This window comes from Alexandromys fortis, unplaced genomic scaffold, assembly GCF_014885135.2.
Source record: "Alexandromys fortis isolate MF-2015 unplaced genomic scaffold, M_Fortis_MF-2015_v1.1 scaffold_22, whole genome shotgun sequence".
NCBI lineage: Eukaryota > Metazoa > Chordata > Mammalia > Rodentia > Cricetidae > Alexandromys > Alexandromys fortis.
The window spans coordinates 154,654-182,448 of record NW_026067900.1 but is presented as its reverse complement, the minus strand read 5'-3'; the positions used below and the strand labels follow the sequence as shown (position 1 = coordinate 182,448).

Here is a 27,795-nt window from a genome sequence, read left to right as displayed (position 1 = left end):
CCCACCAAGCTCCACTCAGGAGGACATCAGAGTAGACAACCAAGCTGGAGTCTTGGTGTCACCTAACTAAAGTCCACCAGCCACTGTGAAGTCTTTCCCAGCAAGGCCATCACAAGGCTGTACCACCTCATGTGCACGGCTGCCTACATAAGCCATTCGGATGGAAGTCTCAGCCTTGCTCTTCCCCGCTATAGGACGCTGACGTCTTGGTGCTCTGGTCTGTAAAATGGGTATACTAAGAGTCTCTGTGGTTGTATCACTATGAGGGTGAGATAAGGTAAGCAAAGTGAATATAAAATAACCTTTCTGAGTTAGGAAGGCTCACTAAAGCCAGGACTGGCAAGATGACCAATACAAGACACCTTGCGGACGCAGGGTTTAGCTGGGCTCTTTAAACGGCAGCTACTGACCAGTGAAGTGGTTTAGTGGGTAAATAACAGCAAGTACTAAACAGAGTGCCAGTGTAGTGGATTTCCCCAGGGAAGGGCTAGAGAAGGGTTTCGGGAGAGCTGAAAGGATGCTTATTCTTCTCTTTCAGACAGATGCTCTGACAGTATCTGCTACCCAAGCTACCCTCCCCTCCTTCTCACTCTCGTTAATGCTCCTCTGGCCAAGAAATAAGCCAGAATCGCTGGTTTCTGTGACCTTCAAGACCCAATGGAAATAAGAGTCAGGCCATTACTCGCTATCCTTGCCACTTGGCAAGCTCACCCCCTCCTTTGGCCCCATTTTAGGAGGAGGATGGGACAACTGAGGCAGAGGGAAGCTGCCTACCACTAACTGTATCTTCTCTGGGCTGAGGTTTGGTCTGGTTGCGGTTAGTCCTGGGGCCTGTGGCCGGAGCTTCCACCACCCTGACCTATCTCTGCTGCCCACCCTACATCCCCACCCCCACCCCGACCATGGGTCCTGCTGCCCCACTCACAGCTCGAGGATGAGCACCACGTCGGTGCGGTTCTCATAGACGTCGTGCAGCGTGATGATGTTGGGGTGCAGCACCTGCCGCAGGATGCTCACCTCCCTCTCGATTTCCTCCCGGCACACGCCCCGACGGCTGGCCCGGCTCTGCCTCTTCTTGATGAACTTGGCCGCATACTCCAGCCCTGTGGTCTTCTCCCGGCACTTCTTCACGATGGCAAACTGGCCGCTGTGGGGACACGGACCCACACAATTAAGGTGCAGCCCCTGGGGAAGTGACCCTCATGCTGACTACCAAGCAATCACCAGATTATTCTGCCAAGACAGAAAAGCGTACCACTGGCCAGTGGCCCTGCCTGCCTGACGTGCAGTGACTGAGATAGGACAGGGATTGGGATTTCCCTTCCATTGCTACGAGACCTTGACATTTTACTAGGAAGGGGTGTTCTCTTGTTGCTGGTACACAAAGGCGATCACCAAGACTCTGGAAAGCACCGACTTGGTTAACCTTGCCCTTATGAAGCCTCAGCTAGAAGCCAGGTCTAAACTGCCACCTAAAGTCACAACGTCCATAAACAGGCTGGGTTGGTAAGAATCCTGACTGGGATGGGGGTTGGGGTGAAGACCACTTGGCAGAGTTAATCATCATCACAGCGTGAACAGGGAGTGGCAAAATTTGGAAACTGGGGCGTAAGGAGAGGTCAAGCGACTCATGACAGAATGAATAACAAAACCAGACATCAAAGCCAGCTGCTCGCAAAGCTTCTCGGGAGACAGGACCCTGCTCAGGCTCTTCAAGATGGAGACCATGAAATGGTGTCTAGCCAGAGAGCCAAGGCGCCCTGAGCCAGCCTCCCTGGGTGCTCTGAGGACAGTCCATGCTTCTTCGTCTCAATTCAGCCATGAGCTGGGACAGATCTAAATCCCTGGGGAATTGCTAGTATCTCCTCCTTACCCTCCGAGGTCCTCCTTCTCACCTTCCACATTGCTCTATGTTCCCCCACCTCCCCTCAAGTATACATGTTATACCCAGATCACGGAGTGCCCCCGCCCCAAAACCAAGCTTGGACTCTGTTCTCAACCGCTGCGGCAGACAGACCAAGAGTACAAGCTTAAGCTTGAATAAAGGCTCTTTGCTTTAACATATAGGACTCGGTCTTCTAGTTGGTTTTGGAGGACTCCGTGATTTGGGTATAACACACACTGCCTAGGTAACTCAGAAAGGTTTATTATGCTGCTTAGTAAGGGGCCCACTGGATCCAGAGCCCAGATGCACTCTCTTAGTGGAGCTGGTGCAAAAGTTACAGTTGTGAGAAACTGGGTATTTGTCCCAGCCTCGGAAAATGACATTGTTTCTACAGTATTCTGCTGTTAGAATAATCTTTAAAGAGATGGTCTTCTAAATAAACTGGTCGAGCAAGCAAGCAGACAGCCAACAGCTAAACAGCCTCCTACGACCAGCACTTAAGAGACGTCATCAAAAGCAAACTCGTTCATCTCTCCACCTTCGCCCTTCACTCAATGCTGTGAGCATGTGTCCTGTGCTGGTTGGTAAATAACAGGGAACAAAGGTGCAAAGAGACAACAGGTGCAGAGGGGCCCTGGGAGAGAAGAGGACCATAGGAACTAGGCTTGGGGCCAATTCACCTTACACCATCCACTAACTAATGTTTCAGCTTTTCAGACTCCAAGTATTGGCTCTGAGCTGTCCACACACTAGGGGCTCATGCAGGTGGAGGAAGGCCAGGGTGTACATATTCAGTGTGATTTCTAACACAGATGGCCACGCGGAGCCACTCTGGGTCTTGGGGACAGAAGGTTCCTGAGTGGGTGCCAGCAAACATTTAACAAAGCTTTAGGTCAGCACTGGGGCAGTATATTCCTCTCCTTCTGGTGCTGCAAGAGGTTGCTGGCAGGCCTGGAATTTCAGAGTTCCTGGAAGTGTCCTCCACAATCCTGAGTGAGTTGATTGATGGAGAAAGTGGAACTCAAGGATTTTAAGTTGTATGCATGCTGGTGGTACAGGGTTAGGTTTGACACCCGAATCCCCCAGTTCCCAGCTTCAGGCTGCACTGACTATGTCATGAACTGGGAAGGTACAAAGGTGATGTAGGAAAGTAGAGCTCAAGGTTCCAGGTCACCTTGATGTAGCATCTCTTTGCTCGTATGAAGGGAATGGACATGGCTTTCTGTCACGTGACCGAAAAATTCCTCAAGTTCTCAAAAATTGAGTATTTGCTTTTGGCTCTCGGTTTCTTCAGGATAAGAGTGAAAAGAAGGAGCAGGGCAGACCTATTCTTCCTCCCTCCAAAGGGAGGCACTCCGAGAGTGGGTAACTAGGATGGAACCAAACACTGGCAACCCCAGGCATCCTGAAGCCTCTCTTCTCTCAGGAAGGGCCCCCTTGCCTTTGACTGTTAAAAGGCAGAGTAGAAAAACTTTCCACTAGGCCCATGATGCAATGGGTGGGGTCTGGGCAACTGGGACAGGTCTCAAGGTTAGACAGACCTGCTTCAGGGCCTCCTTTATGCAGTCATATGGGTCAGTCAGGTCACTACCAGCTCTGAGCATCCGTTTCCTGACCTGTGAAAGGGGAGTCATGATTCACTGTGAGACGGCTGTAAAGGAAACATTTGTACGCTGGCTCACCATCAGCAGGAACAGCTGGTGTGGACAAGGACTGGAAGTCACTGCTTCAGATGGTCTGGAATGTATGGCCGGGGGACTGGTGTCATTTTAAAAGTGCCCTTTGCCCTGATTCCAGTGCACACCTCCCAGATGTGCAAATACTTCTATTCTAAACAATGAGTTGACTCTTTCAGAGCAGTAGGTGTCAACCCTGGCAGCATTCTAGAACACTCTGGGGAATTTTTAGAACGAAGGAGATCGAGATTTCAAGTCTAGAGTCCCTGAGTTAGCTCTGGGCTAAGGCCTGGAGATGAAGATGTTTAACTTTTTGTCTCATTCTGGTTTTGCTTTTATGATATAGAGCCTTACCATGTAATTCAGGCAGGCCTTGAACTCAAGGTGGCCCTGCCCTAGCCTCCCCATTGCTGGGACTACAAGCATGCACTCCTGTCCCCTGCCCCTGTGTAACTTTCTTAGGTAGCTGTGCTGGGAACCATGGCTTAGAACAGCTCGCCCTTGCAGATAAAGAACCCCACTAGGGTCACTGCTATCACTGGCCAGCCTTCTTGATGTCACGTTCCCTGGGAGGCCTTCTTTAACCCTGTACTATTCAAGAAGACAGGGAAAATGAGATGGAAAAGGACCATCAGGTTCTGTTAGGGGGACGTGGACATAACTCTATGATAGGAAATCTGCAAAGCAAGACAGTTACGTTGGTTTTCAGGAGCCCCCGGGAAAGGTTTGTTTCTACCGCCTTTGTTGGCATCAGCAAAGTCAAAGTGCTATAGGAGAGGTTAATAGCCGCTTCATGTCTTCTGGCTTTATGCAAACTGTGGTCAATAGGTTGACGAACAGTATGTGTTTAAAGAATTAGAGGCCATAAATCTGAAAGGGAGTCTGGGGAATGGGAGGAGTTAGAGGGAGAAGAAGGGGAAAATACGTATATGAAAATTTTTTCTTTGGTTTTTTGAGTCAGGGTTTATCTATGTAGCCTTGGCTGTCCTGGAACTTGCTCTGTAAACCAGGCTGACCTTGAACTCACAGAGAACTGCCTGCCTCTACCTTCCGAGTGCTGGGATTAAAGGTGTGTGCCACCATACCTGGCTAAAGAGTGGAGATGCTGGGGATTGAATCCACATACTCATACATGCAAAGCATGCACTCTACCACTGAGCAATATCCTGGCCATTGAAATTCTTAAAAAACAATATACCTCTGTGTGTGTGTATATATGTGTGTGTGTAGAGTGGGGATGGAGTGAGACAGACAGACAACTATCCTAGGTTTAACATGCACAGTGGACTACTCCATGGCCACTGCACATGCACAGAAGCAGAATCTGCGGTGGTAGCATGATGCCCATCAGAAGGCACCTGTAGACTCAAAAGCAGGTGAAGACAGTGACAACCGCAGGCCTTTGCCCCCCAAGAAGCCTCTGCAGCCAGAAGCTGAGGTCCCCACATAAGCAACCAAGTTAGGATATGGGGGTGAAAGACAAATGGCAAGGGCTTCCCTGCCTTAGGACAGCCACTCAGGGTAAAATGCGGGAGTGAGCAGATTCCCAAGCCTTGGATTATGCCGATACTAACTCAGAGACCCGAGAATATGTCCTTGTCAGAAAGCTCACTGTGGACAGAATCGAAGGGGAAGCCTTCGATTCTCTGAGCTGGCGCTGCAAGTCCTGGGTTCTAGTCAGGGCCTCTCCGTTAACTGATCATGACTCCAAGTAGCCTATTTAACTCCTTTGTCCTCAGTTTCTTCCCTTTTCGAGGTGGGTGTGTGTGGTAAGCCTGCTCCATGTGACTTCCAGGAGTGTTTGGAAAACCACAATATCTGTGAAAGGACGTGACCATCCAGGGGAAAGGACCATGGTGTTGGCAGGGGGAACTTGGTGCCTAAAGCTGGTATGAGGCATGTAGGAGGCTTTATCAAGGGATAGTAACCACAAGACACAGGGCACGGTCCATGCTCGGCTAACACACTCTCTTGCAATTGTGTCAGGAGCAGACCCCTCTACTCGGACAGAGGGCTCAGCTCCCCAAACACCCAGCACCTGGTAGGATCACTAGCAGATAGGCCTGGTTCCAGAACTTGCCTAGGCCTAGTTGCACCTCACAAGGGCTCCCCTGCTATCTGCCTAGGAACCCCATGATATATTTTTAGATAGTGGTTCAGAGTTTGGTAATGTCCCAACCCCAAAACCCAACACTGCATGGAAAAGGCTGACTCAACCCTCTCAAACTCTTCGCTGCCAAGAGAGAATAATCCCCAAATGACCCAAATATCATACCATGAGATAGAGTAATAAAGCCATGTGGATACTGTTACACATGCAGCCATTCTCTTTAAAGGTGAATTCTACAGCCATTTACACACACACAATAATAATATATATATACAATATACATATATACACACAATAATATTATATACATAATATACATACATACATATATATGCACACACACACACACACACACACACACACATGAAGACACAATTTTGGTTCCATTTTCTAGAACTGGCAAGATGGTTCAATGGATAAAATGCTTGCTGTGCAGGCCGAATTCCTCCAGATTCCTCTGCCTATACTCTCCCTCTTATCTACAGTAAACCTTCTCAACTACACCTTGGAGCAGTCATGTCCTCATCTTTCATTCATTTGCCACCAAGCCTGATGAGCTGAGCTGGATCCCTAAGATCCAAATGATGGAAAGAACCAATTCCTGTAGGCTGTCGCTCCATGAATGCGGTGCTGTTGTACACACACACACACACACACACACACACACACACACACACTACAGCAATACATAAATAAATATAATTTCTAAAGAATACTAAGGATAAGAAAAGTTAAGCAACTTGACAGTTGGGTAAAGTAGGATAAACACAAGTCCTAGTCTTCTATTCCAGCATCAGGGTTCTCAAGGTAACTTCCCCGCAATGGAATGCCCAGCAGTCGGGAGAGCGCCCATCCCAGGAGAAAGGTTTGTTCTTCAGTATGCAGGATCAAACCCAGGGCCTCACTCATGCTAAGCACACACTCTGTCGTTGAACTACAATCTCCAGCCTTGTGGAGCAGCATTTTAACACCGATTTGTCTAATACAGCCAGCACTTGGAGAAAATAAAAGACAGGTGATTTTAAAAATAATTTAAATAAACCACAGGAGGGCCGGACGGTGGTGGCACATGCCTTTAATCCCAGCACTCAGGAGGCAGAAGCAGGCAGATCTCTGTGAGTTTGAGGCTAGCCTGGTCTACGAAAGCTAGTTCCAGGACAGGAACCAAAAGCTATAGAGAAACCCTGTCTCGAAAAGCCAAAAGCCAAACAAACAAACAAACAAAAAAAACAAAAACAAAAACTAGGTTTTATTGCTGATGTTAAATTCTCAAAAAGCAACTGGCCCCTTAAGTTATGCCCACATCAAGGCTAACTGCCCACCCACCCCCTTCTCTCTGCCAGCCACACTTGCTCTGTCAAGTCCCAGGGGCCAGGCGCTGGAGGTTTTGTAGGATCCTATAAATGAAATACTGATCTAACTCATTCTCTTTCTCAGCCAACTCTCAGGTGTCCATGAACTGAGTTCAAGAAGTTCGTCAAGATGGAGAGGAGGCCGAGCAGCAGAGAATAACTGGCCTGAGCCAGAGAGAGAAGATTAGGAAGAGCTCCCAGGCTCAGGGTTCCTCTGCCTGCTTCCCCAGAGCCACCGATAGTTCCTTTTCCCACCCAGAGAACAATGAACCACAGTTCCTCTGGAATTACCCTGCAGGTTTTCAGGGCCATAGGGCAAGGATAATGCTTAGAAACTCAAGATGCAGCCCAACAGAGGGAAAAGAACCTTCAGTCAAAGGCAGGAGCAGGTCAAATCCACAGAACTCAGTAACTGGATTAGCCTAATTCTCAGGGGTGCACAGCCACCTTGGGGATGGTGTCTCTGAGGCCTCTCCTCTACATGGCAATGTTCCGATGCTGGGCCTCTGTGGCTGCCCCAACTGCCCTTTTTTATTTCCCAACCGTTTTGAGCATAACCATCCTCCAGCCAAGCTACTCCCAACTCTTTAGGCTGAAGCTCTCTATGAGTCAGTGGGAGACTGCTTATCTGGCATGCACAAGGCCCAGGGTTCAATGACCAGGACTGCAAAAATTGTGAGCGGTGTGTGTGTGTGTGTGTGTGTGTGTGTGTGTGTGCGTGTGTGTCTTAGCCACCAACCTGTTTCTAATCTCATATATGCAAATTCATAAATTACAATCACCCAAATTCAGAAGAGTCAAAAGAGTCAGGGTATATTTCCGGTTTTATTGTCTTTACCAAATCATACAAGTCTCAACCTCAGTTTCTTTGTATGTAACACAGGCAGGAATATTCTAGTCTTACCACACTGTAATGTGAAGGAAAGGAATCTGAAAGCACATGTAAGCCAGGCTTCCATGCATGCGAACCACTGTCTCCTGCTCACTGGATCACCGCACCTCCATTTCCCAATGCCAGTGGGTTCAGGAACCTCATTTAACCCTGATGAATCCCAACCTGAGCTTCAAAGTAAATAGTGCTGTAAGGATGGCCACTGAAGAGCAGTGTCCCCTGGTAGGATCTGGGTCCAGGAAGACGGAAAATGCTTCAGGACACTGGTCTCCAAGGCAGGAAGAATAGGGGAGTAAAGAAACACAGTGTTGTCAGAAGTCAGAGCAGGAAGCAGGTGTGTGTGGCGGGGGTGGGGGGGGCAGTGCTTTGCCCAAAGCCAGGTGGGCCCGGAGTCAGGAACAAGAAGCGGGAAGCACCCACAGCAGGTGGAGGATCAGGAGCAACAGAAACAGCAGCTAAGAAGGAACCAACAGACAGAAGAGGGCCTATAGTCATTCAAAGAGTCTTTCTGCTATCTGAGGAATGTTTTCCCCTCCCTGGCACATGACTTTGGCATTTCTAGGCTCTTGACCATGACTTTCGCATTTGTTTGGGGGTGGAGATGCCTCTCAGGAAAAAACCTCATAGAAGCCCAATAGGTAAAACAGATAAGAGGCCATGTTTCTTTGGTAGGAGAAACACTCTGAGCCCACTTATCTACCACTCCCATACCTATGAAGACCACCCTTTAAGGGTTCTGTAGAGGAGCTGGAGAGATGGCTCAGTGGTTAAGAGCCCTGAATGCTTTTCCAGAGGTCCTGAGTTCAATTCCCAACAAGTACATGGTGGCTCACAACCATCTATAATGAGATCTGGTACCCTCTTCTGGTGTGTAGGCACACATGAAGACAGAGCACTATATATATAAAGGTTTTGTGGAACCCCCAAAGCTCCAGGGAACCCAGTTTGAGAATTACTTCTTAAAACACGGAAGCATGAATTTAGATGATCCCAAGGGTGTTTCAAGATGCAAATGAAAATAAAACAGAAGTAGAACACAGAAATGCTTTGCAAAACCATCTTGTCTTTTAAGAACCACACTCATTAGGGCAGACTTAGGGTGCAGAGTAAGAAACGTGGGGCTGGAGAAAGAGCATAGCTTAGCAGTTAAAAGGGAATACTGCTCTCCTAGTAGACCCAAGTTTGGTTCCTGCCATCCACACTGGGCAGGTTCCAGCTACCTGTAACTTGAGGTCCAAGGGGAACTAATGCCTTCTTCTGGCCTGTGTGGACATATATACTCACATGTACATACACGGAAATAAGTATTTTTTTAAAAAATCTTTTTGAAGAAAAATAAGAAATATGTAAGACAAGGATCAGGAATTAGGAGTTTCCAGAGAACTGAAGCCTGACACACAAATGTCCCAGTCCCTAGTCCCAGGTGCTGTTCTGTGCTGGTCTGTGGAAGCTGTTTTCAGAGGTTAGCTCATTTAATTCTCTGGCCCTGAAGACTGACTTCCTTCCTCTGTCTTTTTTTTTTTTTTCTTTTTCCTGTGAGGAAAAAAAAAGTTCCTAAAGCACAAAAAGGAAGGAATTGTTGAGCAGAGCCAAGTGGAGCTGAGGGATGGGACCGATTTTGAGACATAAGCAAAATCTCACGCTGTTGTCAAATGCACAGGGTGCACAAACACCTCCTAAAATAAAGTAGGTTCAGTCCAAGTTAGACTGAACTATACAGGGAAGTGTTTCCATTGAAAATGCAGCTCAGCACTCATTCAAACTTCCCTTAGCGTTTAGAGACTAGTCCATACAGAACAGATCCTTAAACAGGAGCTTGGGCTGCAAAGCAGAGAAGGACAAGATGGCTCGGTGGGCTAAAGTGCCAAATCTGATGATCTGAGTTTCATCTCCAGAGGGAACCTCCTTGATGGAAGGAGAACCAACTTCTGCCAAGTTGTCTACTGAGATCCACATGTGTGCCGTGGCATGCTGCCCACACCATAAGTAAATGAATAATAATAAAAAGAAAGAAACATTTACAGAAAGGAAAAGACTGCAAAGATGGAAAACCCAGGATGCTTCTCCTGTTGCTGTTAGCCCATCCCTCATTATAGGCTGAAATGGTTCATCTTCTCGAATACTTCCATCCCAACCTGCAGAGACCCTCCCGTCGCAACTCTGGTGAATCTTTCAGTTCCTTCTATAATTCATACAAGGTAACAAGGGACTCCAGAGTTAGCCCGACCTCTTTGCCACTTCAATTTCAAGACCAGAGCTTCAGGCTGGCAGAGCAGATCTCAGGCACTCCGAGACACCCATGTGCCGTCTATGAAGAAATGCCCAGGAAAACAAGGAACATTCTAACCAAAAAAATACTTCTCTAACAAATGACCTGGAAATTCATCCCAGCCCTCGGCTCTCAATGAGCCCTGAAGAGCCAAGAGAGTGCGGACTGCCATTTCATAGGGTCTAAGTCAGCACAAGGTACAACATGAGTATGTAGCCAGCAAATGTAGAAATGCTTAATAGAGGGGCTTGAGAGGTAGCTCAGTGGTTAAGATTGCTCTTCCAGAGGACCTAAGTTCAATTCCGAGCACCCACCTGGCAGCTAACAATCTGTAACTCTAAGATCTGACCCTCACACAGACATACATGCAGGTAAAACACCAATGCAAACAAAATAAAAGTAAATAAATTATTATTATAAAATTCCTTATATGAAAAAAGAAAGAAGGAAGGAAGAGAAAGAAGAAAGAAAGGAAGAAGGGAGGGAGGGAGGAAGGGAGGGAGGGAGGGAAAGAAAGAAGAAATGCTTAATATAAACTGGAGAGGCAGGCAATGTGGTGAAGAGCCTTGTTTTCCCATTCAGCCCACGATGTTGCAGGGTACTTCACTGTCAAAATTATTTAAAAAAAGAAAACATTTAGCCAGGCAGCGGTGGCACATGCCTCTAATCCTAGCACTCAGGAGGCAGAGACAGGAAGATTTCTGTGTGAGTTCGAAGCCAGCATGGTCTACAAGAGCTAGTTCCAGGACAGGCTCCATAGCGACTGAGAATCCTGTCTTGTAAAACACACACACACACACACACACACACACGACAAAAAATAAATAAATAAATAAAAATAAAAAAAGAAAATATTTGTGGCTGGAGAGATGGCTCAATGGTTAAGAGTACTGACTGCTCTTCCAGAGGAACCAGGTTCAATTTCCAGCACCCACATGGCAGCTCACAACTGTCTGTAACTCCAAGATCTGACACTCTCACACAGACATACATGTAGATAAAACACCAACGCACATAAAATAAGAATAAATAATTATTTTTTAAAAAAGAAAACATCCTTGATTTTTCAAGTTTATAAAAGAGACATGTTCATTATCTCTAAAAATTACATTTATTTAGTATATCTGTGTATATGTGGAAGTCAGAGGCCAGTTTGTAGCTGGCAGCTTTCTCCTTGTGGGCTCCAGGGATCAAACTCAAGTCACCAAGCTTGGTAGCGAGTGCATCTATCTGCTGAGCCAACATGCTGGCCCACATGTCCATTATTTTAAAAAGGAGTAGGGAGAGGAGGAGGAAGCCAAATCTTTCCCTTCATCTTATCTTCCTGAGAAGAGATGGTATCATTTGGGGATCTGCTCTGTTGAAATTTCAGTTTTCAGTCCATATTCTTTTTTATTCCATTTTTTCCCTTTCTCTTGCTACTCAACTTTACAGCCCAGGCAGGCCTTGTACTTGCAACCCCCCTCCTGAGTAGCTAGAACTACAGGCCTGCCCCACCAAGCCAGCTCTTGATAGAGGGGAGATGATGCTGTATATACAATTTCATAGTCGTGTGTGTGTGTGTTGTTGTTGTTGTTGCTGGTAACAGGAACTGGCTATTCAGTCAAAGTTGTTCTATTAACTCTTCCTTCCTCAGCCTTCCAAGTGCTGAGATTCTAGGTATGTGCCATCACGCTTAGCCTTATTGTCTATTAACAATAGACTGTGAACATTTCCCTACTATAACTGATAGCAGCTCATATAGCTAAGGTTGAATTCCCAATGTCTCCTGTGAGTACAGACAGGAACCTCTTTACCCTACTTCCTATTTCAATTTGAATATCATTAATAACACCATTATAATTACCCCTGTACACAAATCTCAACATACATTCTTTCTATTTTAATATTTTTACTGGGGGATAGCGTCTACATAAACTTTTTTTTTTAGGTAAGGTCCCATTTTGTGGCCTGAAACTCACTATGTGGATATTAAATAAAAAAAAAAAGACTAGAATGAACACATTTTCCTTTATTTATTGCTAATTTGAACTGTTTCTCTAATTGTTCTATTGGACTTTTTTATTATTTGTAAAGAACTCTTTCTATATTTGTGATACTAGACCAATCAAAGATGCTCAAATAGTTCCCTTTCTGCCTATGGCAGAGTCACTCCAGGCTTAACGTCTGTAAACCGTCAGGTCTTTGGAGCACTTTACCCCTCTCTTCTCCAGCCTGTCACTTCAATCACCCTCGCGCTGTCCCTGAGGGACACTCTGAGGGAGTCGCTGCCCCTGGTAAAACTCTTGACTCTGTTATTCACCTAGGCTCTCCATCCATGGCACCTCTTCAGACCTACTTCATAGGCACACGGCTTCCACCAACCCTCACCTCACACCAGGTCCTTCTCTCAAAGCCACTGCACTCTTGCTCCTGACCATGTCCCCCATACTGGCCATATGAAGGAGGGGTGGCATCTGCAGATGGGCGGGTCTTCTGCAAAAGCCAGTGGCCTAAGGGAGGGCTGCAGTGGGACCAACAAGACTCCATCTAGACAAAGCACCACCCATCCCTAAATTACCCACCAGACTGTGCAATGTCCTTTGCGCTTTTTCTTTGTTTCAGTAATTTTGTTTTTTGGTTTTTTTTTTTTAAACAGGTCATTCCATGTAGCCCAGGCTAGTCTCAAACCATGGCAATCTTTCTGTCTCAGCCTCCACAGGGCTAGTTTTACATGTGTGTGCCACCTTTTCTGCCTTATAATATGTACTTGAAAGGGAAAAAATGTTTCTTACGTACAAGAAGGCTTAAAAATGGTTGCCTCTGATTTTTGTTTGTTTGGTTGGTTTCCAGGCTGGCCTCGAACTCACAGAGATCTGCCTACCTCTGCCGCCCGAGTGCTGGGATTAATGGTTGCCTCTGAATGAGCAAAACTGCCTCTCTCGCACCCACACCCATCCACACATCCAGCTGTGCCTGGAAAGGCTTGGTCTAACATCCAGCCCGTAGCTAGTCCTAACCTCAGCTCCATCTTGCTTAGAGAATTACTGGGTTGGAGAGGAAAGGAATTTTGACTGACGTACTTTGATTCTTGCTGGTATCTGAGATCCACGGGGAAATCCCTTCCAAAGCAGACAGTAGCCTCAGAGAAATGGGGTGGGCGTCTGGCAGAGTGTCGGGACCATGCACCTGCGCTGAGCTTTGTGTGTAGAGTACCCACTGTGCACCTGGGCTGGGAAAAGGTTTACACAGCAGTTCTGTCCTCAAGGAGTGTTAGGACAAACTACATTAAGTTCAGCACAGGAAGGCTTTCTGAGGGAAAGGGCAGGCAAACGCCCTCTTTCAATATTTGCTGGCTCCCGGTGGAAAAGGAAGAGGCCCTTGCTCATCTTTGTGTCCTGTGCCCACTCTCAAGTCTAATCCAGTCATCTGATGAACAAGATAGCCATATTGGTCATGCAGGAGCTGACAGCCACAGCAGGAACGCACGGGTCATCAGATGGCTCCAGAGAGGCAAAGGCTGCCATGCGGAAGATGCGAAGCTAATAGAGAGGGCACCTGTTGTCCTTGTGGTCACAGTAATCTTGGCTACATCTGGCTGGCTTTCAGACAATGTCCCTGGGTCTCCACTAAGACGGGGCCACCAAGCAGAGGCCTTGGGTCCCAGGCAGAGCCCTGCTTGGTATTAGACCAATGCCAGTCAGGCCCGGGCCCTGGCAGAGACTCAGAATTGGGAAAACAGGGTGGTAGCAGGTGGCCCGAGGGAGACAGTCTGTCCTTTGGCTATCCTGTGTCCCGACATGTTGGGACAAAAGCAGGTTTCTCCCTCTGCTTCTGAGGGAAGCCTAGACCTGCTAATGCTCAAGATAAGGCTGGAATGTGCCTGTCTGGCCAGCCTGGGCTTGTGCGACAGCCAGGAACTGACTGTGCTTGGGTCTGCTACACTGAGGGTAGAGACGATTCTCTTGCATACTGATGCCTGCAACCAGGACTAGAGATGTCTGCTCTGAGTCCTGAAACTCATTGTCTGAGTAATTTATCTTCACCAATCAGAACTATTCCCAGAGCATCATGGGTCTTCCAGGTTCCAGGATTAGTATACACATATGTTTATTTATATATTTATTTACTTCCTTCTTTTCGAGACAGGATCTCTTGAAGTCCAGGTTAGCCTCAAACTCACCTGTGTATCTGAGGATGACCTTGGCCCCCTGATCCTCCTATCTCCTCCCAAATGCTGGGGTTATAGACACGAGCGGCTGTGCCCTACTTTGTGTTCATATAATTCTAGCATCGAGTCTCCTCAGCTCTCCTCCAAGGCAAGCGTGTTATTTTCACCGCACAGGGAAAGAAACTGAAGCCAGAGGACTTGGTGGTTGTTAACGTTACCCTGTGCCAGGTGCTGTCCTGAACACTGAGAGAGCAGCACATTTAACCTTCATCACAGCCTGAAAGGGGGTCGTCATCCCCACCAAAGGACAAACATCTCATCCAGAACCCCACTAGCAGCTAAGAAACACAACCATCATGCAGTTTTCCTGAGGTCCACTCCATATCTGAGCCCCCCACCCTGATACCCTGAGAGGACTGCTTATTAACCTCTATGATTAGCAGTGTGGGCCACCTCAGCAAAGACTAAACCACCTGGAAGCAACTGTGCCAAGGTGGGTGGAGGAGGTGGTGGTGGCGGGACTCAGCAGGCGGTGAGACTCGGCAGGCGGTGAGACTCGGCAGGCGGTGAGAGACAGCGTTAAAGATTAGGGTCCATTAAGGTCTCAGTTTAGGGAGAGAGGGAAAATCTTACTGGGTGTGACATGTACCCTTCCTGTGCCCTGACAGTTAGTCTTGAAGGCAGTGCCAACGCTCAGAACAGCTCAGAGCACACTTAGAGGAGCCAGGTGGGAGTGGCGGCCCCAGAGGCGCCGCTAATTGGCGGTGGCGATGACAGAGGAGATGGCTCGGCTGCTCTGAGCTGCCTGCCCAGAAGAGGCTCTGGCTGCTGCTGGGAATCAGCGCTGGGTGGGAGGGGGTGGAGGAACGTTTGCAGGCTTCTAAGAGGACTGGGGCCAGCTCCTCTACCTCCATCTTGCCCTCTTGGCTTGTGGCACGGGGTGTCTGGGTGTGGATCTACACAGTTAAGTCCATGCAAGGGTGGAGATGAGGGATGGCCACCCGAAAGCCTGGGAGAAGAAGGAAGGGGAATCCGCTGGACTCCTGCGGGACATCTCTGCACTCTGCAGTCAGTCAGCATGGCCATTGAGATAACTGTGGCGGGGTGTTGGAATCCTGTTGCTGTCGTTCAGAGAGATGGGATCTCTTGTAGACCAGGCTGGCCTCCAACTTGTTCCACACCTGAGAATGACCGACCTGGCAGCTCTGATCTCCCTGCCCCCACCTCCCAAATGCTGGGATTACAGGCATGCACCACCATCCCCAGTGTACTGGGGAGTAAGTATCTAACTTGGGTTTCTTTCATGCAAGGCAAGTATTCTATCAGCTACATCATCAGCCCGCTTAGTGATCTTGCTGTGCAGTGCCTTTGGTACTGCACTGCTGACTTGAGCCACGTGTGCTCCCCTCTGCCTCTCCCCATGCGTACTTCCTGAGCCAGTAGATTCCGTGGAGACTGCAGCACAAATCACTTAAAGTTCCTCATGCTCATGTATGCTCAGGATGTAGGGCAATATACAACAGGAAGTACATAGCCAAATTCAAATTGGAACAGAAAAGTAAAGATAAAAAAAAAAAAACAACCCAGAAACCAAGTGTGGTATTCCTTAACTTGAGAGGCTAAGGCAGATTAATTTTGAGTTCTAGGCAAGCTTGGGCTGTATGGGACCCTATATTCCTTTTTTAATAGAATAAAAAGCTATAAGCCCTCTATATATTATGATTTGGCAAACTGTGATAAGGCCTGGACACCTGAATATGAACACATTACTTAGGTGAGTCTGAGAAACACCAGTATAACAGGAGTAGGAAATCTCCCCAAGATCTAAGCCACCAAGACATCAGGGAATTAAAGAGTTAAGAGAGATTGTTTCTCTCTCTCTGAGACAAGGAAGAATGCCAGCTTTTCCAAGTAAGCAATCATGTCATAGTCATAATTTCTGAAAGAAAGCCATTCTATGTGACAATGTGTACTGCAGGCTGGGGATAGTGAAACACGCCTATAATCCCAGCACTTAGGAGGGCGATGTAGGAGGATCAGAAGTTAAAACCAAACTTTGTCTATATCGTGAGTTCAAAGCCAGCCTGTGCTATATGAGACCCTGGCAAGCAGGCAAATAAACATCTGTTGCAAATGAAGCATGGACGATTACTATGAATTTGAACCCATCCTGAGCTACATAGTGAGACCCTATCTGAATTTAAACAAACAAACAAAATGTCAGGCATGGTGGTGCATGCCTTTCATCCCAAGATGGAGCCTCAAGTGGGATATACAAAACAGGTCAAAGCAAAGATGCTTTGGGTGAAAGGGAAAAACACAAAGCAGCCACCTGACACATGTACATATATATAACATATGTATGTATATATATATTATATATATATCCTGCATCCATCCATATACACACGCATATGCACAGAATAGCCCCTAAGTCTCCACCATAACACAGTACGGAAATCACAATACTACCACACTCTCCCTTATGTCCCAGCCTCCTTGCTTCAGTGGAGGTTACAGCAGAGAAGAAGGAATCTCCTCCCAGTTCCCAGAGAGACACAGCTGTTGTACGGAGACATGAGCACTGACCCCAAAGCTCTTTCTACACCTGGACTTCTGGGGTATCAATATCTACAAAATGAGACTCTAGAGGGTCTCTAGAACCTCTAGATGCTGGAGGCTATTGTTTACGGGAGATAACAAGCCACATGCCCTAAACAAGTTTGTGACCCGTCTGCATAGGATATGCTAGATCACATATGGGCAGGAGGTTCACAGGCAGGAAACATGTCAGGATGTATGCTTGCCCCTGATTGGACCTGATGGAAAATACTTAAGCGGCTGCAAACTGTGACTAGGGGCCATTTTCTGGAAACACAGAGATGGATCTGGCCAGAGCCCACCCACTTGCTTTAAAATGTGGTCGTGATCTTATTCTCGACCAGTGGGATTAACGACATCACCCACACCTGGCATGTTAAAGGAAACTTTTATGAGGGAGGAAGGAGGAATAACGGTGGGGGAGTGTGGCACAGGGGAAGAGGGAAGGCTGTCCACACACCAAAGGCCTCCCGAGTGACAGGAACATGGGTGCTTTGAGTCTTTCTCTTTCGCCCAAAGCATCTTTGCTTTGACTTTTTTTTTTTTTTAATATATCCCATGTTAGGCTTCAGGTTCTGGGATGACAGGCATGCACCACTATGCCTAGCTTTTAGATTATTATTTGGATAGAGTCTCGCTATGTAGCTCAAGAGAGGCCCAAATTCATTGTAATCATCCCTGTTCCATGTGGGTCTCTGGGGTGCTAGGGCGCAGCATGTGCATATCCAGAAAGCAGCACGCTGGACGTAAATGAAGACAAAACATGTAAAAAAATGTAGCAAGAAGAGGCTGAGATTGCATGTCTGAGTTCTCTTCAAAAGTGGTTAAGTTAGGCTGGAGAGAGAGCTTAGAGGTTAGAGCACTGGCTGCTCTTCCAGAAGACGCGGGTTCAATTCCTAGGACCCACATGGCAGCTCAAGACTGTAACTCCAGTTCCAGGGGATCCGACAGCCTCACACAGACATACATGCAGGCAATACACCAGAGCACATAAAAAAATACATTAAGTAAATAAAGAATTAAAAAATTTTAAAAAAAGTTGTAAGTCAACACACTTCAGTTCCACCCTCTGAAAACAAACAAAAAGCACCTAAACCCCAAAACCATCCAGTCCGCCCTGGATTCTGCCGCCCTGCACGAACAGATACTGATAGGAGGAACTGGCCTGTTTTGTTATCTCTAGGGGAAATACTGCAGGCCCCTCCCTCCAGAGGACAGTTACCATATTGATGGTGTAACCTCCTTCCTTCCTCCTCCCAATCCAGATGGGGCTCACACACTTAAACGTGTATCGTCACTGTGCAAAATGCAGAGCAAATACCCAGGCGGGGAAGATCTCAGCCTCCTCCCCCCAGATGTGGATGGGGGCATGACCTTTCTGAAAAACTCCTGTCACGGCTCCAACAGTTCAGTGCTGTGCTTGGCCCTGCACTGCGGTTCCTCGCCTCGCCTCGCCCACCAGTGCACTTTGGCATCCAGGGACCACTGCCGTTCTTGGGTGAGCGGCAGCACAGTGCTCGCCTGAGATCTGCGTAGAAGGGTGGAGTCTGACACCTCGCCCCGTTCCTGCTGAATCAGAATCTATACAGACCTCCACAGTTTGCATGCACATTAAATCATGAGAGGAAATTTTTAACAAACAGTGAGGCCTGTACCCACTGCCTGGTAGAAAGAAACCTAGGTACCCTCAAATTCACTCCTAATCCCCTCTGGTTTGGACTTTCTTGCTGGAAATCCGTTTTCCTGCCTCAGTAAAGCCAGTATCATGCACAGACAGATTAATACATAGCTGTCGAATGACTCCGGTGAGTAAGGAAGCCGGGGACAGTGAGCGTCATCCAGACGTGGACAGTGAGCGTTATCGGGATGTGGACAGTGAACATCATTCGGACGTGGGCAGTGAGCATCATCCGGACGCTGGCTTCGCGGGTGCTCTCTCAGAGCACACTCACACGGTCCTGAAAGGCCGTTGAGGACAGAGCTTCTGAGTCCTGGTCCAGAGGAGGTGCCAAGTTCGTGAGGGTGTCACGGTCAGGCCCCACACGGTCATTTCAAGTCACAGAATGGAAATAGCACAGCTCAGCCGGGGTTAGCTGGTGTTTACAGGAAAGGATGGGAAGCGTTTAAAGGTTTTCTCATAGCAAAGTTCATCGGGAATGTCTTGATTGGGCTTCCATGGTCTCTCAGGGAGCAGTATCTTCCTGGCACGTGTGCTTGGACTACATGCTTTTGAGGGTGGCTGGTACTGAAAGGTCTCACTGTGTCTCCTCCACCACATGTCTTCTATAACATTTACCACAGTAATTCACACGTCATAATCAGTAAATATGGTACAATTAATTAATTAATGGATGAACAGATAGATGAGCAATGAGAAATGTGATCAGAACACATCCTAAGCTCCCAGCCTCAGTTTCCTCTTTTGTAAAATGAGGGTAATGCCTGCCTATGTAAGTCTGATGTGAGGCCAACATGACAGTAAAAGGGACGATATTTTGTAAACAATAATAGTCCCAATATGAAACGGCATTCACAGACAGGTAGCCAACTGGAAGAGTGCCAGCGAGATGGCTCAGTGGATAAAAAAAAAAGCTAGTTGCCAAGTCTGATAACTTGAGTTCAATCTCCAGGACCCAAATGATGAAAGGAGAAAACAGACTCCAATAAATTGTCCTCTGACCTCTCTATGTGACAAATCTTCTGTCCCTCAAATAAATCCATGCCTGTCATTTCATCTCTAAAAGTGTAATTCCTGCTGAACATGACGACATACTGTGGTGATATTATGTTTATGAATTAACAAATAAAGCTTGTCTGAAGATCAGAGTGCAGAGCTAAGCCACTAGAGGCCAGGGAGTGGTGGCACACACCTTTAATCCCAGGATTTGGGAGACAGAGGTACAGGGATTTCTGTTAGTTCAAGGATACCCTGGGCTACACAAGATTGAATCTGTTTAAAAGAGAAACAGAGCTCACACAAAGGTAAACCCAGCACTTGGGATTCTATGCCTTTAACCCCAGCACTAGGGATGTGGAGACAGGAGTGATATGGCTGAATGGAGAGAGGAACATAAGGTGGAAGGAGACAGGAGCACAGGACAGTCTGAGGTTTGGTGGAAACAGTTGCAGTCCGGAGATGCAGTCTGAGGACAGGATTGCCCCTTCTATCTGAGTTTTCATAAAGGTAAAGAACTCTTTAGTGGCTGACCTCTCTGTTTCTCTGATCTTCAGCATTAATCCCTATTTCTGACTCTGGGCTTTTATTATTAATACCTAGAATTTGAGCAATAACATACACCTTTAGTCCCAGCACTCAGGAGGCAGGAGCAGGCAGATCTCTCTGAGCTCAAGCCCAGACTGGTCTACATAGTGATTTTCAGGCTGTCCGGGCTATATAGTAAGTTCCTGATTCATAAATAAATAAATATAGCTAGTAAATAAGCTAAGTAAGTGTCATTTCTTCTGGGCATAGTGCAAACTTTTACTCCCATCATTAGAAGGTAGAAGCAGTAGGATCAGGAATATAAGGTCATCCTCAACTCCATGATGAGCTTGAGGCTAGCCTGGGCTTAATGAGACCCTGCCTCAAAAACAATGAAAACAAAAAACCATTTTCCCAGAGAATTAGCCAATGGATGAAACCGGGACAGAGAGAGTATTGTAGGTGGGGTGAATTTATGGCTGTGTCCCCCAACAAGAATGAGCAGGAGTGGGATCTGGAGGCTGAGCAGGGAGGGGTAGACACGACAGGAAGTGGGGAGGAACTACCCCCCAGAAGAACGATTTTCAGGACCCCTTTTCCCCAGCTCTCCTCTTTTACTCCTAAAGGCCAACTCAGGTCTAGGACTCTGTCTCTCCAGCATCTGAGCAAAGCCAGCAACACTCCAAAGGTGTGAAATCAATCTCCATCCACCGGAAGGTTTAGTAGCAATGTGTTCCAGCACAGCCACTGTGAAGTCTTGGCAGAGGCCTTTGGAGACTGCAAGATAAGGTCCTACAAAGCCTCTGGTGCCTCCAGATCACCAAGATGAACCTGCTTCTCCACCGATAGAGTGGAGTTCAAAACTTGGATTTAGCCAGTTGAGAAAGCAAGAGCCAATCGGTCATCCTCCCCAGGTCTTAGCCTCCTCGATACAAAGATGACGAGGACCTAGGGAGATGGCTGTCAGTGAAGTGTGTATGTGTGAAGAGGACCTGTGTTTGGATAGCTAGCACTTATGTAAAGAGCAGGCACAGCAGTGTATACGCGTAAGCAGAGACAGAAAGATTGATGGGGCTTGCTAGTCGTTCAGTCCAGCAGAGTCAGCAAGTTCCAGGTTCAATAAGAGATCTTGTCTCAAACACTAAGATAGTCACTTAGAAAGACATCCGATGGATGGACAGATAGCTCGGAGGTTAAGAGGACCCAAGTTCTGTTCCCAATACCATGTCTAGTGGCTCACAACTGCCTGCAACACCAGCTCCAAGGGAACCAACCTCCTCTTCTGGCCTCCAAGGGCACCCAAAAACATGCATACTCATATACAGCTACATATACATAAATAAAATATAAATAGAAGACACCCAACACTGACATCCCCTGGCCTCCACATGAATGTACGTATGCAAACACACACACGCACACACACACAATGATAAAACTAGACTCCATTCACAGACTTTATACTTCTCAATTGGGGAGAGCTAACATTTTTTTAAAAAAGGAATAGAATAAGGGTAAGAAAGCCAGTTGACCCACCTCCTGCTCCTCTAGGTTCTAAGAAACATGGCTTGAAAACCAAATTCTCAAACCTGGAGGTGGTGGCGCACACCTTTAATCCCAGCACTCAGGAGGCAGAGGCAGGAGGATCTCTGTGAGTTCGAGGCCAGCCTGGTCTACAGAGTGAGTTCCAGGACAGGCTCTAAAGCTACAGAGAAACCCTGTCTCGAAAAACCAAAACAGAAAGAAAGAGAAAGAGAGAGAGGTAGAGAGAGAGAGAGAAACAGTTTTTCTAGTTTAGTTTAGCTTGGCTTAACATGACTTCATTTTTGAGGCAAACGCTTGCCATGGCCTTGGACTTTGAATTCCCTTGTCCCAAATGCTAGGATTACAATCATGTGCCACTGAACCCTGACAAAAAAACAGATTTTCTTTGAAGTTTTCTTTCTTTGTTTGTTTGTTTCTTTTTTATTTATTTATTTTAAATTTTGAGACAGGGTCTCTTGATGTAGCCCTGGTTGTTCTGGAACTCACTCTGTAGACCAGGCTGGCCTTAGGTTCCCCTGCCTCTGCCTCCTCAGTTCTGGGAATAAAGATGTGCAAACTCATTCCAAATCTTATGTGCATGTGACCTTTTTCTATATGTATGCATGTGCACTGCATGTGTGTGGCCCCCACGGAGAACAGAAGGTGTCAGATGCCCTGAAACTGGAGTTATAGATAGTGTGAGCTGCCACGTGAGGCCTGGGACTCAAACCCGGGTCTGCTAGGAGAGCAGCCAGGGCTCTTAACCACTGAGATTTTTCTCCAGCCCTAGAGATTTTTTTAATTTGCACAATCATCAACTCATAACCATCACATTTCATATAAATTCCTAGGTTCTCACCACCATTTCATTAGTTTGAAGCAAATCTGAGATGTTGGGATATTTTTAGACAGGGTCTTACATATGCCAGCTTGCCTTGAACTCAACGTTAGTCAAAAGTGATCCTGAGTTTATTTTTAATCTTTTTTTATTGTTGTGTGCATTTATATGTGATTGGGGAAGAGCGCAGATGCTACAGTGTGTGTGTAGAGGCCAGAGGAGAACTTCAGTTACTTCTCTCCTTCCGCTTCTACGTGGGTTCCAGGAATTGAACTCAGGTTGCCAGACAGCAAGTGTTTTAATCCCCAAAGCCATTTCGTGTTCTAATCTTGAACTCCTGATCTTCCTGAACCCACTCTCCTCCCCACTGCTGGGACTGCGGCCTCATGACAGCACCACTGATTCATGCTGGGGACGGAACCCAGGGCTTTGCGCACGTTAGCGAGCACTCTACTAACTGAGCCTCATCCCAGCCCCAGATACCATATTACTTCACCAATAAACATTGCAAAATATACCTCTGAAAGATAAGGACTTCTTTTAAAAAATCTATAGCCACAATACTTATGTTTTCAAAAGTGATCAGTAATTCTTTCACGTCATCAACACATCATCAGTATCCAGTTGGTGTTCATACTGCTCCGATCGTGTCTAAACAGGATTTTTGTTTTACCGTTTGCGTGGTGAAGCCAAGATCCAGATGCACTGCAGTCACTGAAAGTCTCTTAAGTCTCCTTTTAGTCCACACGGTCCTCTTTCTCCTTCCTACCACTCCTTAGCCCTTCCCCATCCTCCCTTCTCTCTCTAGCCTTTCATTTGTTAAAAACAAACAAACAAACAAACAAACAGGTTTTTCTGAACTGTATAGTTTTCAGTCTGGATTTGGTGGAGCCCTTTTCCATAGTGTCTGCAAGCTCTTTTCCCACCACGTATTTTAAATTCAGAGTTGAGTTTCTGGACAAACTTCATAGGTGGCATCCTGTGTACCCACTAAAAGATGTATAATGTCACTGTCTCTCTGATACTAGCATCCAGGTCTAGACTCATTCATTCAAAGGGAGTGGGTAATCTTGGGTAATCTTAAAACATCATCGCGCTGGTTGAGAATTTGCCTCATGATATCTTCACACAGATGGGACAGCTCTCCTTAAAGAAGAGTGTTCTGAGAGTTCAGGCTCTTAGGGGGACTCAGACTTGCAAGGATGCCCCCCATTTGCAATAGGTGGAGGTGGGGGGCCTCTGCTAGGCCTTTACAGACTCTGATAGACTGCTGAGTAGGGGTCTTTCATCACATCTACTCACTGGGCCGTTTGGATTGGAAGCGGGCTCTTTCACACAGGCTCTGGGAGATACACACAAACACACTGGGCACGTGCGGACCTGCACGCCGAGCCTAGGACATAGTCCAAGGGTCCAGCAACTCTGAAAGACACACCCTCCCTTTCAGCAGCCAGGATTTGTTCTTTGACCTCAGATCCTCGGCTTCAGTGCCAAAAGCAACGTGTTCTTGTCTTTCTTCCCTTTAAAACATTAACTTCTCCAACTGCCAGAGCCCCTTGAGGTGAGAGTTTTCGGGACCTTTCAAAGCATTCTCACCCCATCCTCCTAGCACTCAAGTGAGGAAGTGGCTACTTCCCAGACAAGGAAACTGATCCCGAAGCTTTGGCCTCGGGCCGGCCCTTAGGAGCACAAGGACATGTGTGTGACAAGACAGAGACATGCTGCCACATAACCCAGTACCCATCCCATAGGGGCCTTCTACTGTGTGGTCTCAGAAAAGCCACGAAGCTCTCCTCAGGAGGAGTACAGTCTTTTCATGGCAAACCATCCTACCCAGATTTTCAGGCTCCATGTGTAAAGCCACGTGGTTTGGTCAGGGAAGTAAACAGACACAAGAAACCAGAGTAGGAACTTACCCTTCCTTGACCTAAATGCCACCTGCCATCCCAGGAATGCCTGTACATTCGGGAAATAAGTGCAGGTGCTGGAGAAGATGTGGAAAGGGCTGCCTAAAGCAACTCAGAAGGTGGGAGGGTGGCCATGTGACCTTTCAAGACAGGCGTGACTCTGTAACAGTCCGCCCAGAGTCCCTCCTGCCTGAGGCCAACAGCAAACACCAGGAGACACGTGGTCAGGTTGGAGGTAGAAAAGGAAAAACTGAGAAACTCTCTTGCTGACGGAGGAAGGGAAATGAATTGCTAGCATTTGATCCAGAAGTGGAACCAGTTCCCACAATAAAACTCGGAGGGAGCAGAACATGGTAGTATATATGTTTAATCCCAATACGATCTCTGTGAATTTGAGACCGTCCTGGTCTACATTGTCCATTCTAGGCCAGCCAGAGAGACATGCTGAGAACCCCCTACCCATCTGAAAAACAAAACAACCAAAAAACCCTCAGAGGCATGGGCAGAAGCAGCAGCCTGCGGGCATGGCTCTCCCGTGCCTGCTCTAACACTCTATCACTCCGGAGGCTTTGGTACAACATGCTACTCTAAGTTCCCCCAGACCAACTAGACTTGAGCCTCAACAGCAGCTCCTGCCACTGCACTGTGTGCCCATGCCAGGTCTGCCACACGTAACTTTTGTCAGTTTATCAAAACATAGATGGGGCCGGAGAGATGGCTCATCTGTTAAAAGCACTCACTGCTCTTCCAGAGGGCTGAAGTTTAATTCCCAGCACCCACACGAGGCAGCTCATATCCTGTAACTCCAGCTCCAAGAGATCTAACCCCCTCTTCTGGCCTCCATGGATACCAACATACATGCCTACATACACTCATACACATACATATAAATACATTTTTTTCCAAGTCAGGAACCAAAGAATCAGCACCAACTATTGGGCCCTTGGGCCTCCAAACAGACCAGTCAGGAATCAGAAGCCAAAGAGGCCTTTCTCTCCTCCCATCATGTCCTGGTCTTATGGTATATAACAGTTCTTGGCAACTGTTAGAGTTTAAATGAGCCATCTCTACCTAAGACTGGTGCATTGACATCTTGATCCCTCGCAGTGGATCCGGTCATTAAGAGGTGTCTGGATCACGGTGGCTCTGACCTAATCAATGCATCCATCCATTGGTGGATTCATTATTTGGTGGAATTACTGAAGGTGGTAGAAACTTTTGGAAATAAGGCCTTGATGCAAGAAACAGGCCACTGGGGATATGTTCCTGAGGGTTGTATCTTGCTCCAGCCCTCCCTGGCCTTCCTGGCTGTCAATGAGAAGCTCCTCAACATGCCACTGGCGCCATGACATCATGCCCAAATCTTTCCCCCTTCAGATTGTTTCTCTCAGGCATTTGTCTCAGCCATAAAGACCTAATGTTTGTCTCCAGCTAAGGAAGACGGCCTCAGTATCTCCACTAAGATCCTCAATGAGCTGGAGAGATGGCTCAGTAGTTAAGAGCACTGGCTGCTGTTCCAGAGGACCTAGATTCAGTTCCCAGAACTCACATGGCAGCTCACAACTGTACAGGACTCCAGTTCTAAGGGATCCAACAACCTCACACAGACATATATGCTGGCTAAACACCAATGCACATGAAATTGAGAGAGAGAGAGAGAGAGAGAGAGAGAGAGAGAGAGAGAGAGAGAGAGACTCAGTAGAAACAACCAGTTCCTGCAGTTCTGTTCATGTCCACAGAGCACAGCAGAGCCAACCAATCAGCGTTGTCTGTGATTCCCCCGAGACACAGAGCTTAGCAAGCCACAGAAATAAAGAGAACTTCTTCATCACCATCATCGCCCTCTGACCAGAGGTGGGGACACTGAGGTCAGGTCAAAGTGAAGAATTTGCACTTGCCCAGGAGACAGCCGATCCCGGACCAAGAGGCCTCCTGTCAGGCAGACCAGTTCACTTTCCTCTCCACCCAGCCTCACGTTTCGTTCAACTCTGGCTTGGCGCCTACACGGGGAAGGGCTGGCAGCTAGGACAGGAGAAGGCCAAGTACACATTACATCACTGAAGCAGGTAGCCAAGAAGGAAGTAGAGACTATTCCTCCTTCCCACCCACAGGTAGAGTCCCATTCCAGGAAACCAAATGAATAGAGAGAGGCCCAAATCTCACTCAAAAAAAGCCTACATGGGCAGGGACAGCTATGAGGCAGAGGTCCCGTCCTTACGTCACCATACTCAGTACCACCTGGCCTTTGCTTGTTCCCACCCAGATGACTGGGAGGTGGATGCTGCCCGGCTTTTATCTCTACCTTTGCACAGTCATTGTTACCGGCATTGCCCAGACCAAAAACCCGGGGCTTAGAGAATTACGTTGACCAAGACAGTCTGCCACATCTGGAATTAAAATCAGGTTGTCTAAGTGCAATGTTCATTGGGAATTTAGCCTATGAACAGCATTCAGAAGGACCCAGTCCCATAGACAACAGGGAACTAGAAATATAAGCCAGGCATCCTCTAGCAAGAACCAACTATGACCACCAGACGGTCTAGATGCAATGGACAATTACATGGACATTCAAATGATGAGCACCAGGTAGGGCAGATCTGTGCCGGGACAGCTCAAGGGCTAAAGGCTTGCTATCAAGCCTAATGACCCAAGTTTGCTCCCTAGGACCCGGCCTGAGGAGAACTGAGAAGTTGTCCTCAAACGTCCACAAGGGCCAGTGTGTACACACACACACACGCACACACAAATAAATGTAATTCTTTTTTAAATAACTTATTTATTTTCACTTTATATGCATTGTTGTATGTCTATATGAGGGTATCAGATCTTGGAGTTACAGACACTTGTAAGCTGTCATGTGGATGCTGGGAATTGAACCCATGTTCGCTGGGAGAATAGCCAGTGCTTCTAACCACTGAGTCATCTCTCTAACTCCCAAATGTAATTATTATTTTTAAGATAAATATGTTATGGTTGGAGGGATGTCTCAGTGAATAAGTGTACTTGTTGCTCTAAAGGAGGACCTAGGTTTGTTTTCCAGCACCTATATGGTATCTCACAGTCATTGGTAACTCCAGTTGCAGGGAATCTAATGCTCCTCTTCCAACCTCTGATGTCACCAAGCACACAGGTAGTACATACCAGCAGGCAAAATACACACATTTAAAAATATCTAAAATAAATTTAAAGGGGACATGTTTATGAAACAATAATAATCATTTGTAAATGATATGTATGATTTGATTCAATTTTTAAAAATACTCTTGGATATAGCAAAAGAAAACACAGAATGCAGGAGCAAAAGAATGTGAGGAGGGTGGTGAATAATACAAGGAAACTTTTGTATTTTATTTTAAAATTTCCTGTTCTGTCAATCATGGATCAGGGAG

At 47.0% G+C, this 27,795-nt stretch overlaps 1 protein-coding gene across 6 annotated transcripts in view; it reads right to left on the bottom strand.

The window, feature by feature from the left end:
- Positions 1 to 27,795, bottom strand: part of Dapk2 (death associated protein kinase 2) — a 119,735-nt gene that overhangs the window by 49,886 nt on the left and 42,054 nt on the right. For 3 of the 6 annotated variants that reach the window (XM_050126258.1, XM_050126267.1, XM_050126304.1), the window contains exon 3: positions 926 to 1,147. In XM_050126258.1, the coding sequence (XP_049982215.1) occupies positions 926 to 1,147 (222 nt within the window). Of the gene's footprint in view, positions 1 to 925; positions 1,148 to 24,415; positions 24,532 to 27,795 lie in introns of those variants that run through there. The other 3 variants (XM_050126276.1, XM_050126286.1, XM_050126295.1) reach the window with 2 other exon arrangements.